This window comes from Palaemon carinicauda, chromosome 28, assembly GCF_036898095.1.
Source record: "Palaemon carinicauda isolate YSFRI2023 chromosome 28, ASM3689809v2, whole genome shotgun sequence".
Lineage (NCBI taxonomy): Eukaryota > Metazoa > Arthropoda > Malacostraca > Decapoda > Palaemonidae > Palaemon > Palaemon carinicauda.
In genome coordinates, this window is record NC_090752.1 from 54,458,856 (window position 1) to 54,474,978 (window position 16,123).

The 16,123-nt window shown below is 34.3% G+C and overlaps 1 protein-coding gene across 1 annotated transcript in view; it reads right to left on the reverse strand.

Moving 5' to 3' along the window:
• The window catches only part of LOC137621815 (beta-1,3-galactosyltransferase 1-like), a 65,313-nt gene extending 64,166 nt beyond the window's left edge, over positions 1 to 1,147 (reverse strand). Inside the window, exon 1 of the mRNA XM_068352322.1 lies at positions 633 to 1,147. Coding sequence (XP_068208423.1) covers positions 633 to 649 — 17 coding nt within the window. The 5' untranslated portion in view covers positions 650 to 1,147. The remainder of the gene's footprint in view (positions 1 to 632) is intronic.
• Positions 1,148 to 16,123: the final 14,976 nt, after the last annotated feature.

Below are 16,123 nucleotides of genomic sequence, written 5' to 3' on the forward strand. Positions count from 1 at the left end.
TTACAACGCTTCCAGAAGGCTAAAAGCACTGCCAAATCCTTGCTCATACAGCATCTATAACTAATATTCAATTCATTATAACAACTTGCACGCAACTGAGATGATCATTTTTCTCAGGGTACTATGTGGCCAGTCCATACCTTGGTACAGCCGAGGGGGTGGGGGGACCTAGCAGTTTGAAGGTTTAAAGGCCTCTCATGAATGACAAGATGCAAGCGACAGTGACATTGCCTAATCATGTAGGACAGTGCCCTAGAGACTGACCATATACACATATAATCAGCACCCAAGACCCCTCCCCACCCAAGTTAGGACCAAGGAGGGCCACGCAATGGCTGATGATGACTCAGAAGATAGACGTACAAGCTACCCCCCCCCCTTGCCTCACAAGGATGGTGAGGTTATAGCGATCAAAGGAACTAACGAGTTTGAGCGGGACTCTAACCCCAGGCTGACGTTCACCAGTCAGGGACGTTACCGGACGTTGCACTAAAATTATCATGAGAAGTTTAACAGAAAAGGTAAAGAAAAGGAGCACAAAGAAGGTAGAATATAAAGCTAAAAAATGCCTACAGTGCACCCTGCAAGATTTTATTATGTATTCTTCGATGCACAATGGACATCAACATTACCTTATAAGCAGACGCATGTTGCAAGAGCGCTGGGTCACCTTCGTCCATTCATCTTCGTAACCAAGACAGATCCAGTTTTCCTCTTTATCAATTAATTCTTCATTTTACATCGACTGCTTTACTTTAACACTTGAAATAAGTGGCATCGGTCTGACACTTTGGATAGCGGCTTCACTTTACACAGTAGCTTTAACTTGAAACATGCAATTTGAAAATTATCCCTTTATAACCGATATCATTTCACCATTTTTTTTTTATTTCCTAAAAAAAAATCAATCAAAAACGACACTTTATAGAAGTATTCGACTGCACTGAGGGCCTATAAGGTCACTATATTACATCTTTGGAGTCACTTTTAATTTATATCAGTTCACCATTTTTTTTTCCTAAAAAAATAATAAAAAAAAGACACTTATCAAAGTATTAGACTGCAATGAGGTCCTATAAGAACACAATATTACATCTCAGGCTTGAGAACCAGAGCCTTCGTTCAAACAAGAGATCAAAAAGAAATAATAATTCCTTCTTCGATACCCTGTTCTGGTGACTTGTGATCGCGAGCGCATCTCACAACGCAGTGAGTTGCGAGGAGAGGGTCGGAGCCACTAGGAAGTCGCTTCCATGCATAGCAATACACGAAGTAGGAAGGAATGGAAGCACACAAAGTAGGAAGGAATGGAAACACACGAAGTATAACCTGATTGAAGACAATGTAGGTCCACTCAAACGACCATAGTTTGAAGGAAATAAGGCACACAAAGTAAACAGTTAGTGAAACACAATGTACGAGATCCTGAAACACAGTTTGAAGGAAATGAAACAATGCAGAAAGATAATGAAACGGTTTGAAGGAAATGAAACAATAAAAAATTCCTGAAGCCACTGGCTAACTTTTGGCTTTGTGTGCTTCAGGTTGAAGGACACAAAGCAAAAAGTTTGTGAAACAATGTAGAAGATTACTGAAACACAAAGCTTGAAGGAAATGAAACACAATGTAGTGTTACCAAAGCAACAATGTTTGAAAGAAATGAAACACAATATAGCGTTACTGAAACACAGTTTGATGAAAATGAAACACAATATAGAAAGTTACTGAAACACAGTTTGAAAGAATAAAACACATTGTAGGAAGTTACCGAAGCAACAAAGTTTGAAGGAAATTAAACACTTCAGTGTTACTGAAACGCAGTTTGAAGAAAACGAAACACAATGAAGAAAGTTACCGAAGCAACAAATTTTGAATGAAATGAAAGACAATAGTGTTACTGAAACGCAGTTTGAACAAAATGAAACACAATGTAGAAAGTTACTGAAATACATAGTTTGAAGAAAATGAAACAATGTAGAAAGTTACTGAAACAAAACAGTTTGAAGGAAATGAAACACAATGAAGTGCTAATAAACACACACATTTTGAAGGAAATGAAACAATGCAGTGCTACTGAAACACACAAAGTTTGAAGGAAACGAAACACAACGAAGAACTACTGAAACACACAAAGTTAGAAGGAAATGAAACACAATGAAGTGCTACTGAAACACACACAGTTGAAGGAAATTAGATAAAATGAAGTGTTACTGAAACACAAGTTTGAAGTAAATTAAACACAAAATAAGAAGTTAATAAACCAAGCAAGGTGGAACGATTATGAAACCCACAAAACTGGGACAGAAAAGAAAAGGAAAAAGTAGGAAGAAAATTAAACATAAGCGAAAAGTTAATGACAAAGTAAGTATGAAATTAAACACAAAGGCATCACTATAGGAAAGGTTAATGGCAAAGGCAAAAGTAGGAAGAAAAGGAAAAAGAAATGAAAAGTTAATGACAAAGTATGAAATTCAACACAAAGGCAACACTATAGGAAAGGTTAATGACAAAGGCAAAAGTAGGAAGTTAACGAAGCACATGAAAATTGGAAGCGAACCAAACTCTGGATGTGTTGAGAATAGTTTCCTAAAAGCCTTTCAAGCCACTTCATTGAAGAATTGTAGAAAATAATCGCAATTTAAAATTTTTTTCTAATACGAATCCGTTTGTAAAAATGTGTACACAACAGGAAAAATAATTTCTATGAAAAATATGAAAAAGTTATTCATGTGAATATGCTAATGTATAATTTTAAGAACACTTCGCAGTTCTTCAAAGTGTACGAACACACAGATAAACACAATGTTGAATAGTTATTTGCAGTAAAAGAGCTTGAAAAGCAAAGTTCTTCGTCAACGATATCACCATAAAAAAAATACAACCAATAAAACATACTACTTAGTAAAATGAACGTTGCATTGAGGAAATAATTGCAATAAAAAACGCTTGAAATGCAAATTTCTTGGTTGACGATACCACTAAAAAACTCCTTAGTAACAAAACAGGTCACAGTCTAACGAAAACACAGAGTATAAACGACGTCAACCAAGATCTTGCTTAAAAGATGCATCAACACCACAAGAGTTTGCTTATGTTGTGAATGCATCAACACCGTGACCAACCGACACCAAATACAGATATACTATTCGTTAGGGTGTCGCAGAGCTACCGAGTTACAAGTACAGTACAGTACAGCACACTGTACTACACTGACGAGACGCAGATCTACTAAGTTACAAGCACAGTACAGTACAGCACACTGTAGTAGACTGACGAGACGCAGAGGTACTAAGTTATAAGTACAGTAGAGTATAGTACAGCACACTGTACTACACTGACGAGACGCAGAGCTAGTAAATTACAAGTACAGCACAGTAAAGCACACTGTACTAGACTGTCGAGACGTAGATCTACTAAGTTACAAGCGAAGTACAGTACAGCACACTGTAGTAGACTGATGAGACGCGAGCTACTAAGTTACAAGTACAGTAGAGTACAGTACACTGTAGTAGACTGACGAGACGCAGAGCTACTAAGTTACAAGTACAGTAGAGTACAGTACACTGTAGTAGACTGACGAGACGCAGAGCTACTAAGTTACAAGTACAGTAGAGTACAGTACACTGTAGTAGACTGACGAGACGCTGAGCTACTAAGTTACAAGTACAGTAGAGTACAGTACACTGTAGTAGACTGACGAGACGCAGAGCTACTAAGTTACAAGTACAGTAGAGTACAGTACACTGTAGTAGACTGACGAGACGCTGAGCTACTAAGTTACAAGTACAGTAGAGTACAGTACAGCAGACTGTACTACACTGATGAGACGTAGAGCTACTAAGTTACAAGTGCAGTACAGTACAGGACATTGTAGTAAAATGACGAGACGCAGAGTTACTAAGTCACAAGTACAGTAGAGTACACTGTACAACACTGACGAGACGCATTTTTCTAAGTTACAAGTACAGTACAATACAGCACACAATACTAGACTGACGAGACGCAGTGTTACTAAGTCACAAGTACAGTAGAGTACAGTACAGTACACTGTACTACACTGACGAGACGCAGAGTTACTAAGTCACAAGTACAGTACAGTACAGCACACTGTACTAGACTGACGAGACGCAGAGCTACTAAGTCACAAGTACAGTACAGTACAGCACACTGTACTAGACTGACGAGACGCAGAGTCGTGGTGGCACTGTGGCACTAGTGCCACATCATACGAACGGAATAACGAGCCTCTTGTTCAGTTTATCTCTCCTTAGGGTGGGGACGGGAGTAGTAGGGTGCAGAGGAAAGAAAAATAATGAGTTCTTTTTTACATTTCACTCGAGTAGCCACGCTTCCTGTGCCTTGGCCGACGCATGGTGTGGAGTTGTTGCTATGTGTGGGAGCGTGTGTGGATATGCTATAAAAAGGTTTGTAGACGTAAATGTATAAAACTGTTTATGGAAGTAACTTTTAAATAATTTTCTTAACTATTTTTTTTTTATGAAATAATTGAATGAAATGCAAAAATATACATATAAAAAATGTTTGTACACTAAATGTATAAAACTGTTTATGGAAGTAACTTTTAAATAATTTTCTTAACTATTTTTTTTTATGAAATAATTGAATGAAATGCAAAAATATATATATAAAAAATGTTTGTACACTAAATGTATAAAACTGTTTATGGATGTAACTTAAATCATTTTCTTAACTAATTTTCTGTGATGAAAAAATAATTAAAATAAATGGCAAAAATATACATATAAAAGGTTTTGTACACGTAAATGTATAAAACTGTTTATAGAAGTAGCTTTTAAATAATTTTTTTTTAACTAATTTTCTGTGATGAAAAAATAATTGAATGAATGGCAATAATATACTTCTAAATAATGTTTGTTGACGTAAATGTATAAAACTGTTTATGCAAGTAACTTTAAACATTTTCTTAATTAAATTTTGTTATGAAATAATTGAATGAAATGCAAAAATATACATATAAAAGGTTTTTGTAGACGTAACTTTTTATAGAAATATCTTTACATAATTTTCTTAATTAACTTTCTGTGAACAAATAATTGAAAGAATGGCAAAAATACTCAAAAAATGTTTGTGGACGTAAATATATAAAACTGTTTATATAAGAAACTTTTAATTTTCTTAATCATTTGTTTGTGACGAACTAATGCCTGATATGCAAAAATATACAGATAAAAAAGTCTGTAGACGTTAAGACGTAAATGTATAAAACTTTATAGAAGTAACTTTTAATAATTTTCTTGACAATTTCTTTTGTAAAGATCTAATGCCTGAGAAGCAAAAAATGTACATTTCTAAACATACTAGATTCTTTCTAATAACTTTCCAAACTATTCCCTACCATGGTTAGTTTTAAAAAAAAAAAATCTAAACATACTAGATTCTTTCTAATAACTTTCCAAACTATTCCCTACCATGGTTAGTTTAAAAAAAAAATCTAAACATACTAGATTCTTTCTAATAACTTTCCAAACTATTCCCTACCATGGTTAGTTTTAAAAAAAAAAATCTAAACATACTAGATTCTTTCTAATAACTTTCCAAACTATTCCCTACCATGGTTAGTTTTAAAAAAAAAAATCTAAACATACTAGATTCTTTCTAATAACTTTCCAAACTATTCCCTACCATGGTTAGTTTTAAAAAAAAAAATCTAAACATACTAGATTCTTTCTAATAACTTTCCAAACTATTCCCTACCATGGTTAGTTTTAAAAAAAAAAATCTAAACATACTAGATTCTTTCTAATAACTTTCCAAACTATTCCCTACCATGGTTAGTTTTAAAAAAAAAAATCTAAACATACTAGATTCTTTCTAATAACTTTCCAAACTATTCCCTACCATGGTTAGTTTTAAAAAAAAAAATCTAAACATACTAGATTCTTTCTAATAACTTTCCAAACTATTCCCTACCATGGTTAGTTTTAAAAAAAAAAATCTAAACATACTAGATTCTTTCTAATAACTTTCCAAACTATTCCCTACCATGGTTAGTTTTAAAAAAAAAAATCTAAACATACTAGATTCTTTCTAATAACTTTCCAAACTATTCCCTACCATGGTTAGTTTTAAAAAAAAAAATCTAAACATACTAGATTCTTTCTAATAACTTTCCAAACTATTCCCTACCATGGTTAGTTTTAAAAAAAAAAATCTAAACATACTAGATTCTTTCTAATAACTTTCCAAACTATTCCCTACCATGGTTAGTTTTAAAAAAAAAAATCTAAACATACTAGATTCTTTCTAATAACTTTCCAAACTATTCCCTACCATGGTTAGTTTAAAAAAAAAAAACATTTCTAAACATACTAGATTCTTTCTAATAACTTTCCAAACCATTCCCTAACACGGTTAGTTAGCTAATTGTCATCACTATTTTTTTACACACACACACACACACAAAAAAAAAAAAACACTTAGGGCGTGACGAATAAACCACATGGGGAGAAGCGCGGATAAATTAAACACGCGAGACCGCTTAAGCGAGTGCAGGGGAACGAATTTATCTGTGAATGTTTATACAATATATACCGAGAGCATTTATGAAAGAGAACCCGATTCACATTCACAGTTCGTGGCATTACATCAGAGAAAAAGAATGTGGTAGAGATATCTGAACTATTTTTTTTTCATTTTTACAAAATAAAAAAGTCTAGATGGAATTTATTTCATTTTTACAGACGAATTAAAAAAGCTGAAAGGATTTTTGTTTTGTTTTTTACCAAAATATCAGAATTTTTTTTTATTTATTCTTATTTTTACATTTACAGAAAATAAAAAAAAATGGATTTTCTATTATCTTTACAAATAAAAGAATTATAAAAGGCATTTTTGTGTTCTTTACCCAAAAATAAGAGAAAGGGAATAGTTTATTTTCATTTTTTACAAATGAAAAAAATTCTGAATAGTATTTTCTATTTTCTACAAAAAAAAAAAAAAAAAAAAAAAAAATATGAATGCAGACCTAATTCTGCCTTAACTATCCAACACTGCTATTCACAACATTAAACAGGTAAATAAATATCACCCAAATGAACTCAAATCTGCACTTTTTTTTCTTAACCAAGGGCAATAAAATGCCTCTTATTGCAAAGCAATTCAAGATTTAGTATATCTAAGAAAGCACAACATTATTCTAAAAAAGTAAATACAATAAACACAGACGCTGGTGACTGGTACAACGCATGAACATACGCTACCGGGGTCTAAGCGATGTCAGGCAGGGCTGCCCATCAGGACTACGGTGCTATAAGCCCAAGGACTCCAATAGGGAAAAATAGCCCAGTGAGGAAAGGAAATAAGGATATAAATAAATGATGAGAACAAATTAGTAATAAATCATTCTAAAACCAGTAACAACGTCATAACAGATATGTCATACATAAACTATTAACAACGTCAAAACAGATGTCATATATAAACTATAAAAAAACTCATGTCAGCCTGGTCAACATAAAAGCATTTGCTGCAACTTTGAACTTTTGAAGTTCTACTGATTCAACTACCCGATTAGGAAGCAAAGTCCCTCGAAAAGAAGGCTTCTTACCCATACAAAAACTACGTTAATAGAAGACATGTACATTATACTGAACATGCACTGGGAAGCATTAAGGCTAATTTTGTCTGTTAATTATTACTTTTCGTCAACCTGACAGATTACGTCCACTAGTAAGCTTCAGAATTCTTTTGCTCTCTTCAGTTTTTCCAGCTTTTTATTTCTTCCTCTTTCTATACAATTTGGGATGAATACAGGTACAAGAGTACAGGAGGAAAAACGGGTATTTAAGGAATTAGTATTAAAACAAACTCCCATAATTTTCGAAACAAATAAACATGCTGAAGAATATTATTTTTTTGTCACAAGATATTACAGGTGGACAGTGCCTTATACAGGCACAAGATGTTACATGTGGGCAGTGCCTTATACAGGCACAAGGTGTTACATGTGGGCAGTGCCTTATACAGGCAGAAGGTGTTACAGATGGACAGTGCCTCATACAGTCACAAGATGTTACAGGTGGACAGTGCCTTATACAGGCACAAGATGTTCCAGATGGGCAGTGCCTTATACAGGCGCAAGATGTTACAGATGGACAGTGCCTTATTCAGGCACAAGGTGTTACAGATTGACAGTACCTCATACAGTCATAAGATGTTACAGGTGAGCAGTGCCTTACACAGTCACACGGTGTTACAGATGGACAGTGAGTTAAACAGGCACAAAATGTTACAGATTGACAGTGCCTCATACAGGCACAAGATGTTAAAGGAGGGCAGTGCCATATACAGGCACAAGATGTTACAGATGAGCAGCGCCTTATACAGGCACAAGATGTTACAGATTGACAGTGACCTATAGTCACACGAAATGTTACATAAAAACAGTGCCTTATAAGAGTCAAAAGGTGTTAGTTGGAAGTACTATATACAATCACAAGATATTACATGTAGGCAGTGCCTTACCCAGTGGAATTCCCTATAACCTCACCAAATCGTTTGGCGGTCGAGAGAGAGAGAGAGAGAGAGAGAGAGAGAGAGAGAGAGAGAGAGAGCATATCCTGTACTTTCTATATTAAGAACGATTCCCGGTTTGAACACTGCTACAATCGCTTAGTACGGCTACGCAAAACTCATCAATAGCAGGCGCAGTCGCTCCTACTCAGTATTTATTACGATACGCATTTTAAACAACTTTACGCATTTCCTGGACATTCAAAACCAAGTTAACAAAACTACGATAGAGTTTATATAAAGCTTTATCTTTATATAGTGCTCTATGTTTTTATAGTTTATGTATGAAAGATCTAATTTAATGTTTTGACTGTTCTTAAAAATATTCTATTTTACTTGTTAATTACTTCTCTTGTAGTTTATTTTTTTCCTTGTTTTCTTTCCTGTTGGAGTCCTTGAGCTTGGGCTTATAATATCTTGCTTTTTCAACTAGAGTTGTGGCTTAGCTTGTAATAATAATCATAATAATAATAATAATAATAATAATAATTATAATAATAATAATAATGATAATAACAATAATAATAATAATAATAATAATAATAATAATAAGAATAATAATACAGTTAAAATTTTTATTAATATAATTTAATCGTGCTAATAGTAAGTTTGTTAACAGGAAACTAGTTTTTTCACTTTCTGCCGACTGTGGTGCCCCAGAATTTTGTTCATAAAAATAATTATATTAATGAATTCTCAGATGGATATATAAATGTATGGAAGACAAAACCACTACAAATTCTACTACAATCATAATATCTCTCTCTCTCTCTCTCTCTCTCTCTCTCTCTCTCTCTCTCTCTCAGACCGAACTAAACTGTCTACTCTAAGAGAACAGACCTGACAAGAACGTGTTCATCCCCCAACAGATGTATAGTACAGTTAAGCTCAGCACATCACATAAGTACGGTCACCCCCCACGGTCACGGACTAGAGGTTACTGGGGCATGTGTACTTAAAGCAAGCAGATATACCACTGTAGGAGACATGGCCAGATTTGCTAGCTACGATATAAAAGCGTATACGCATGTACTCGCAAGTTTATGATTTACATAGCGAATTACATAACATACTTGTGTCACAAATGTATGAATTTATGAATGATTTAATCTACTATATTTTCAAAAGCATTCATCAAAATATACTGTACGCAAGTGATTATTTACCCACGAAAGTAAATACGCACGCACTCTTTGTAAGTCTAAAAAAAAAAGAAAAAAAAGAAAAAAAAAGTCTATTTCAATCTCCCTTTGCACGGATATTAAAGAGTAGATTGCAGGCTTAAGGCTTTCTATAGATTTACGCAGAAATATATGCAATGGTAAGGTACGCAAGAATCTCAAATTTCTGTGTTTAGGTAATGGAGGAGATTTGAATTTACGCAACAAACTGATTTGCGTTCAGGTAATGAAGGAGAGATTTGAACTTCCGCAACAAACTCATTTGCGTTCAGGTGCTAAAGGAGAGACGAACTTACACAAAAAGTCAAATATTTGCGTTCAGGTACTGGAGGAGATTTGAACTTACGCAACAAACTCAAATATTTGCGTTCAGGAACTGGAGGAGATTTGAACTTACGCAACAAACTCATATATATATATATATATATATACACACACACACACACGCACATATATATGTATATGTATATATATATATATATATAAATATATAAAAATATATATATATAAATATAAATATATATATATAAATATAAATATATAAATATAATATATATATATATATATATATATATGTATGTATGTATACATCATATAATTTAAGATATGTGTATAGTGTATAAACATTATACACATACAACACATGAGGAAGACATCACTTCGAGTATACGTATACTTAATTTTCTCATATTTTTCCATTTATTAATGCCACTTTTAATTAACTACACAATTAAAGTCTATTTGCCAGACCATTCCGTTGGTCTACGTAGAAAAATAAAACACTAACTTTTCCTCCTAACAGCGCTGTTCACATGACTGGGAAAACCCAGTGATTATCCCAACTGTTAACTTGAGGAGTCTGACATCTTAGTAACAATCGTCAGTGAATAATAATTTGCAACCAGTCACCTATAAACATACATGCAACAAATGTTTCTATGTTGAACAGTCTGAAATAAGTCTTTTTTTATAGTTTATATACGGAATATCTGTTTTGATGTTGTTACTGTTTTTAAAATATTTTATTATTAATTTCTTTTCATATCGTTTATTTCCTTATTTCCTTTCCTCATAGGGCTATTTTCCTATATTGGAGCCCTTGGGCTTATAGCATTTTACTTTTCCAAATGGGCTTATAGCTTAGCTAATAATAATAATAATAATAATAATAATAATAATAATAATAAATGTATACATGCTTTAAAATGAAAATGTATGTATTTGTGTGTGTGGGGGGGGGGGGCGCTAAGATAGGACCCAGAATGCAGTTAATTCTGGCTGTCAGACCTTCTCCATCAAGAGGCTTAATACGATAACAGTCTTCTAGAAGTTTTATTCCAGCTGCGACCTTACTGGGGAATGATTTTCCTAATTAAGTAGTTGTATCGGTGGAACTTCAGAAGTTCAAACTGGCAGCCACTGTTTTTTTTTTTTTTTTTTTTGTATTGAACAAACTGGCATAAGTCTCTTTTCGTGGTTTATACATATAAGTTAGTTCTGTTCCAATTTAGCTTTATTTGTTCATTACTTCTCTCGTTTATTCATTTCCTTATTTCCTTTCCCCTCCAGGCTGTTTTTCCCGGTTGGAGCCTTGAGCTTATATCATCTTGCTTTTCTAACTGGGGTTGCAGCTTAATAATAGAAATAATAATAATAATAAATAATAATAATAATAATAATAATAATAAAAATAATAATAATAAAGGTGAAGTATCTTTATAAATAAAAAAAATTAAAAGGCGGGCAAGATATAAACATAAGATCAGGTCAGCTTTGGAGAATTCGACGAGCTGCTGAGGAGATCTTTGAAATTATGTAGGAAAGAAGTTAATATGTTTTTTTTCTATGATTCTTAGCACCCTTTTGGTGCTCAAAACTACATTACTGTGTATATAAGGGTATGAAAAATGAGAAACAAGTATAGGTAAGCCAGAGGTAACCAGAGAATACAAGAGTTGCATCATTCCGTGAACCACAACATTCAGTTTCACTTTCCAAATACTTTCTTCTCCTATCTGTGTCCGTTACATCGGCGCGCACGCACAGCTTATCATCATGATTCTGGTGCATCGTCTGTTGCTGTTTCCCTTGGTACGACTGGAAGTGATGACGTCACCAGTTGGGCAGCTGGGAGTGATGACGTCATCAGTTAGCAGATGGGAGTGATGACGTCATTAAAAGGGGGAGGGGCTTAATGGAAGTGATGCCATCACGCAACTAAAAGTCAAGTTTGAATCGAGGACACTGGCCCTTCTCTCTCTCTCTCTCTCTCTCTCTCTCTCTCTCTCTCCTATTTAATGAATAGCAATTGTCTGGCTATACATATAATTATAATTTCTTTCCTATCACGCTAAACGGCGCTATCAACCGTATGATTACTTGGTCTCTCCCTACTCCTCGGATAGGGGAAGAGGGAGTAGTCCTATCCAGATGAGAGGTAGTAACCCGTGAGGTATATACACTCGCAATACACCAATCTCCTACATATTACAGAAACTACCGTGTTGTCGTTAGGAAAAGTGGAAGTGGTGGGAAGTGTTGAATCTCTGTGTATCTAAATATTTAGCAGTCCTTTTTGACGGGTCATGTACACTAGTTATATCCTGGCCCCCTTTCCACCACCAAACCAACCGGATGTCTGAACGGGTCCACTGACACTCACTCCTACACCTGCCGACAAAGGAAGTGAAGCGGAGTTGAATGAGTGATCACGTCCACTCGCTCTCATGAGAGAGAGAGAGAGAGAGAGAGAGAGAGAGAGAACTAAGATCATTCTTATTCCAGTAAAATAAAAGAGAGAGAGAGAAAGAGAGAGAGAGAGAGAGAGAGAGAGAGAGAGAGTTAACTAAGATCATTCATATTCCACAGTAAAATAGAGAGAGAGAGAGAGAGAGAGAGAGAGAGAGAGAGGGGGGGGGGGCTGGCTTACTTCCAAAGACGTCCTTCCGGTATCCACTAGCCACACCTGACATAGTTATAACTGTCGATATTAGATCAAGCTGTGCCTTAAGCCAGCTTAGGATCTTGATACTAAAAGATTCATATCATGAATAAACTCCTTCGAGACTTATAAAAAGACTTTTTTCCGTTTCCAGAATCTTTCAGACATGATCTCGCTTTTAAACTTTTTCCTTGTTTTAAGAATTTTTCCTTGTTTTAAGAATTTTTCCTTGTTTTAAGAATTTTTCCTTGTTTTAAGAATTTATAAGACTTTTTCTTCGTTTTTTAGAATCTTTCAGACTTTTTTCTCGTTTTCATAATCTATGAGTTTTTCCTGGCTTTTAGAACCTTTAAGACTTTTTCCTCGTTTTCAGAATCTTTTAGACTTTTCCTCGTTTTCAGAATCTTTCAGACTTTTTCCTCGTTTTCAGAATCTTTCAGCCCTTTTCCTAGTTTTCAGAATATTTCAGACTTTTTCCTCGTTTCTTAAATCTAAGACTTTTTCCTCGATTTTAGGGCCTTTAAGACTTTTTTTCTCGTTTTCAGATTCTTCCAGAATTTTTCCTCGTTTCTTAAATCTTTAAGACTTTTTCCTCGCTTATAGAATCCTTAAGACCTTTTCCTCGTTTTTAGAATCTTTTAAGACTTTTCCTCGGTTTAAAAAGGATGAAATACCGATACTTTCCTTGTTCTGAGGTGACTCCTTCAGTGTGCTATTAAAGTTTTCCTTTTTATTTCTGGCGTTTTCCTAAAACTTGCCTTTTAGTGGTTTTTATATCTGATAGGAAAGAAGGTGAAAGAAAAATGATAGAAAAATGAAAGAAAAATTATAGAAAAATTAAAAATGAAAGAAAAATTATGTAACAACGTCTGAATTTGATGTTTGAAAGCCTTTAATTAGTTATCAAAGTAAAAATGATGGTTTTAAGCATCATTAAATAGCTTTATTAAACCTTTAAATTCTCCAACTATATATATATATATATATATATACACATATATATAAATATATACATATATATATATATATATATACACATATATATACACACACACACACACACACACATATATATATATATATATATATTTACTATTTCCTTATATTTCCTACAATTTTACTACGTAAAGTTTACAATGAACTCAAAATCTGCAACCAACTTTCCATTCTACAATTTACAATCATCTCAAAACATTCCTCAAACTTAACATTCAGTACAATCTTCCATACTTTTACTTGCAGTTCACGAATCAATCCGATGGCGTAAAAGAAATAAAGACTCAATACGCATTACGCAATAGGTTATCAAAATTACTAAAAGAGGTTTTTGCTACTACGAATTGTAACACCAGAGTCCTACACTATCACAGGTAAGGAAAGCCTTCCTTTGCAGGTTTCCTGTGACGTCCTTGTAGGAAGTGATAACGGGGAAAAAAAGCAGGAGGAGGAGATCAATCTAATGGCATAAAAAAAATAAAGACTCAATACACATTACGCAATAGGTTATCAAAATTACAAAAAGAGGTTTTTGCAACAACGAATTGTAACACCAGAGTCCTACACTGTGATCACAGGTAAGGAAAGCCCTCCTTTGCAGGTTTCCTGTGACGTCCTTCTACGAAGTGATAAGGGGGGAAAAAGGAAGAGGAGGAGGAGAAGGAGGAAAAGGAGGAGGAGGGGGATTACAAAGGTCCAGAACGTGGGAGGATTGGAATCAATGAACTCCGCAACTCTAAACAAGGAACTCTCTTGTCCTTCGCCAGGAATCGGTTGGCGAGGATGTGCGTGGTTTACTCATATCCAGTTTTACAATTGTTTTTCCTATAATCATGTTGTGGAGTTCATATCTATCTCTCTCTCTCTCTCTCTCTCTCTCTCTCTCTCTCTGTGCATTATATATATATATATATATATATATATATAAATATATATATATATATTTGCCCCAACACTAGACCTCCTCAGGTCAATATCAAAGGTGTTCTGCAAGACCAACAACAAGGCAAAAGAGAACCAAAGACGAGAGAGAGAGAGAGAGAGAGAGAGATCAGAGGATCTACAAGGCTATCTGACCCTGACCCCGGGCTGAAAGGTCACTATTGAATGTACTTTAATGCCCATTATTTAAAAAAAAAAAATAAACTGCCCTGACCTTTTCAAATATTTTCAGAAGAAATTTAACGAAGGAAAAAACTAATTTAGGATGGTGATGTATAATGACGTCACTCAAAAATGGCAGAGGCAAGGGACATTGACACTGCCCTAGAGACTGGCCATATATACATATGATTAGCACCCAAGCCACCTCTCCACCCGAGCTAGGACCAGGGAGGGCCAGCCAATGGCTGATGATCTGCATGTAAACCTATAGGCTCACCCAAACTTTACATTCCATTTTATTATCTTAATAAGGCAAAGTTATTAGCTTTTCTTGGGTCATTTCCTGGCTGGGTGACCACAAATCTCAAGTCAAAAGTTGTTAAATGGGTCATCCCCAATCAAAAATATCAGCAAGGCCAGGGCTTGAGGGTAGCGACCTCACCCCGAAACATGAATTGTTGAATTATGTGGCTCGATAATTCATGTTATGGATTGGATTGAACAATAATAATAATAATAATAATAATAATAATAATAATAATAATAATAATAATAATAATATCATTATTATTATTATTATTATTATTATAATTATTACTATTTTCATCTAAATGTAATATGAGCCAATAAGCCTAAATAAAAATATCAAAACTAATCCTAATTGATTGATTTGAGGTTTTATGGCATCTTTAGCTATTGACGCCGAGCAAGCTAATCCTAAACAGAAATGAATACAACACAAATGAAAAATAGATAAAATACAAAGACGCAGAAATATAACCTAAATATTTGAAGAATTGCTTTCCATGGTGACAACAGTGCCTCCTCTCTCTCTCTCTCTCTCTCTCTCTCTCTCTCTCTCTCTCTCCAAATAATAAATAAAATTGGCTGATAAGTCATCCTCTTGAACTAATTTGCAAATTGCTCTCTCTCTCTCTCTCTCTCTCTCTCTCTCTCTCTCTCTGTTTACAAGAACTACCCAGGAGGACAAAAGCATATCAAGAGAGCACTTTGAAAGCGATTACGATTATGGTGCACATACAACGTCATTTCTGTGACTCTTCGATACTGGCAATGTTATTGATCCAAACATGACTGTTTGGAAAGTTAGCATAACAAACGTGATTCGACTTACGTCTGAAGCATAAATAAGGCGTAATGTATATTTCCAAAAGTATAAGAAATGCATTTTATTTTTTATTTTCGTTCTTTAATTGGATATTTTTAACAACATTAGACATAGCTTAAGATAAATTAGGATATAGAATATTGATCGTATCTCTCTCTCTCTCTCTCTCTCTCTCTCTCTCTCTCTCTCTCAAGGGTGTTTTACACTTCAAACATCTAG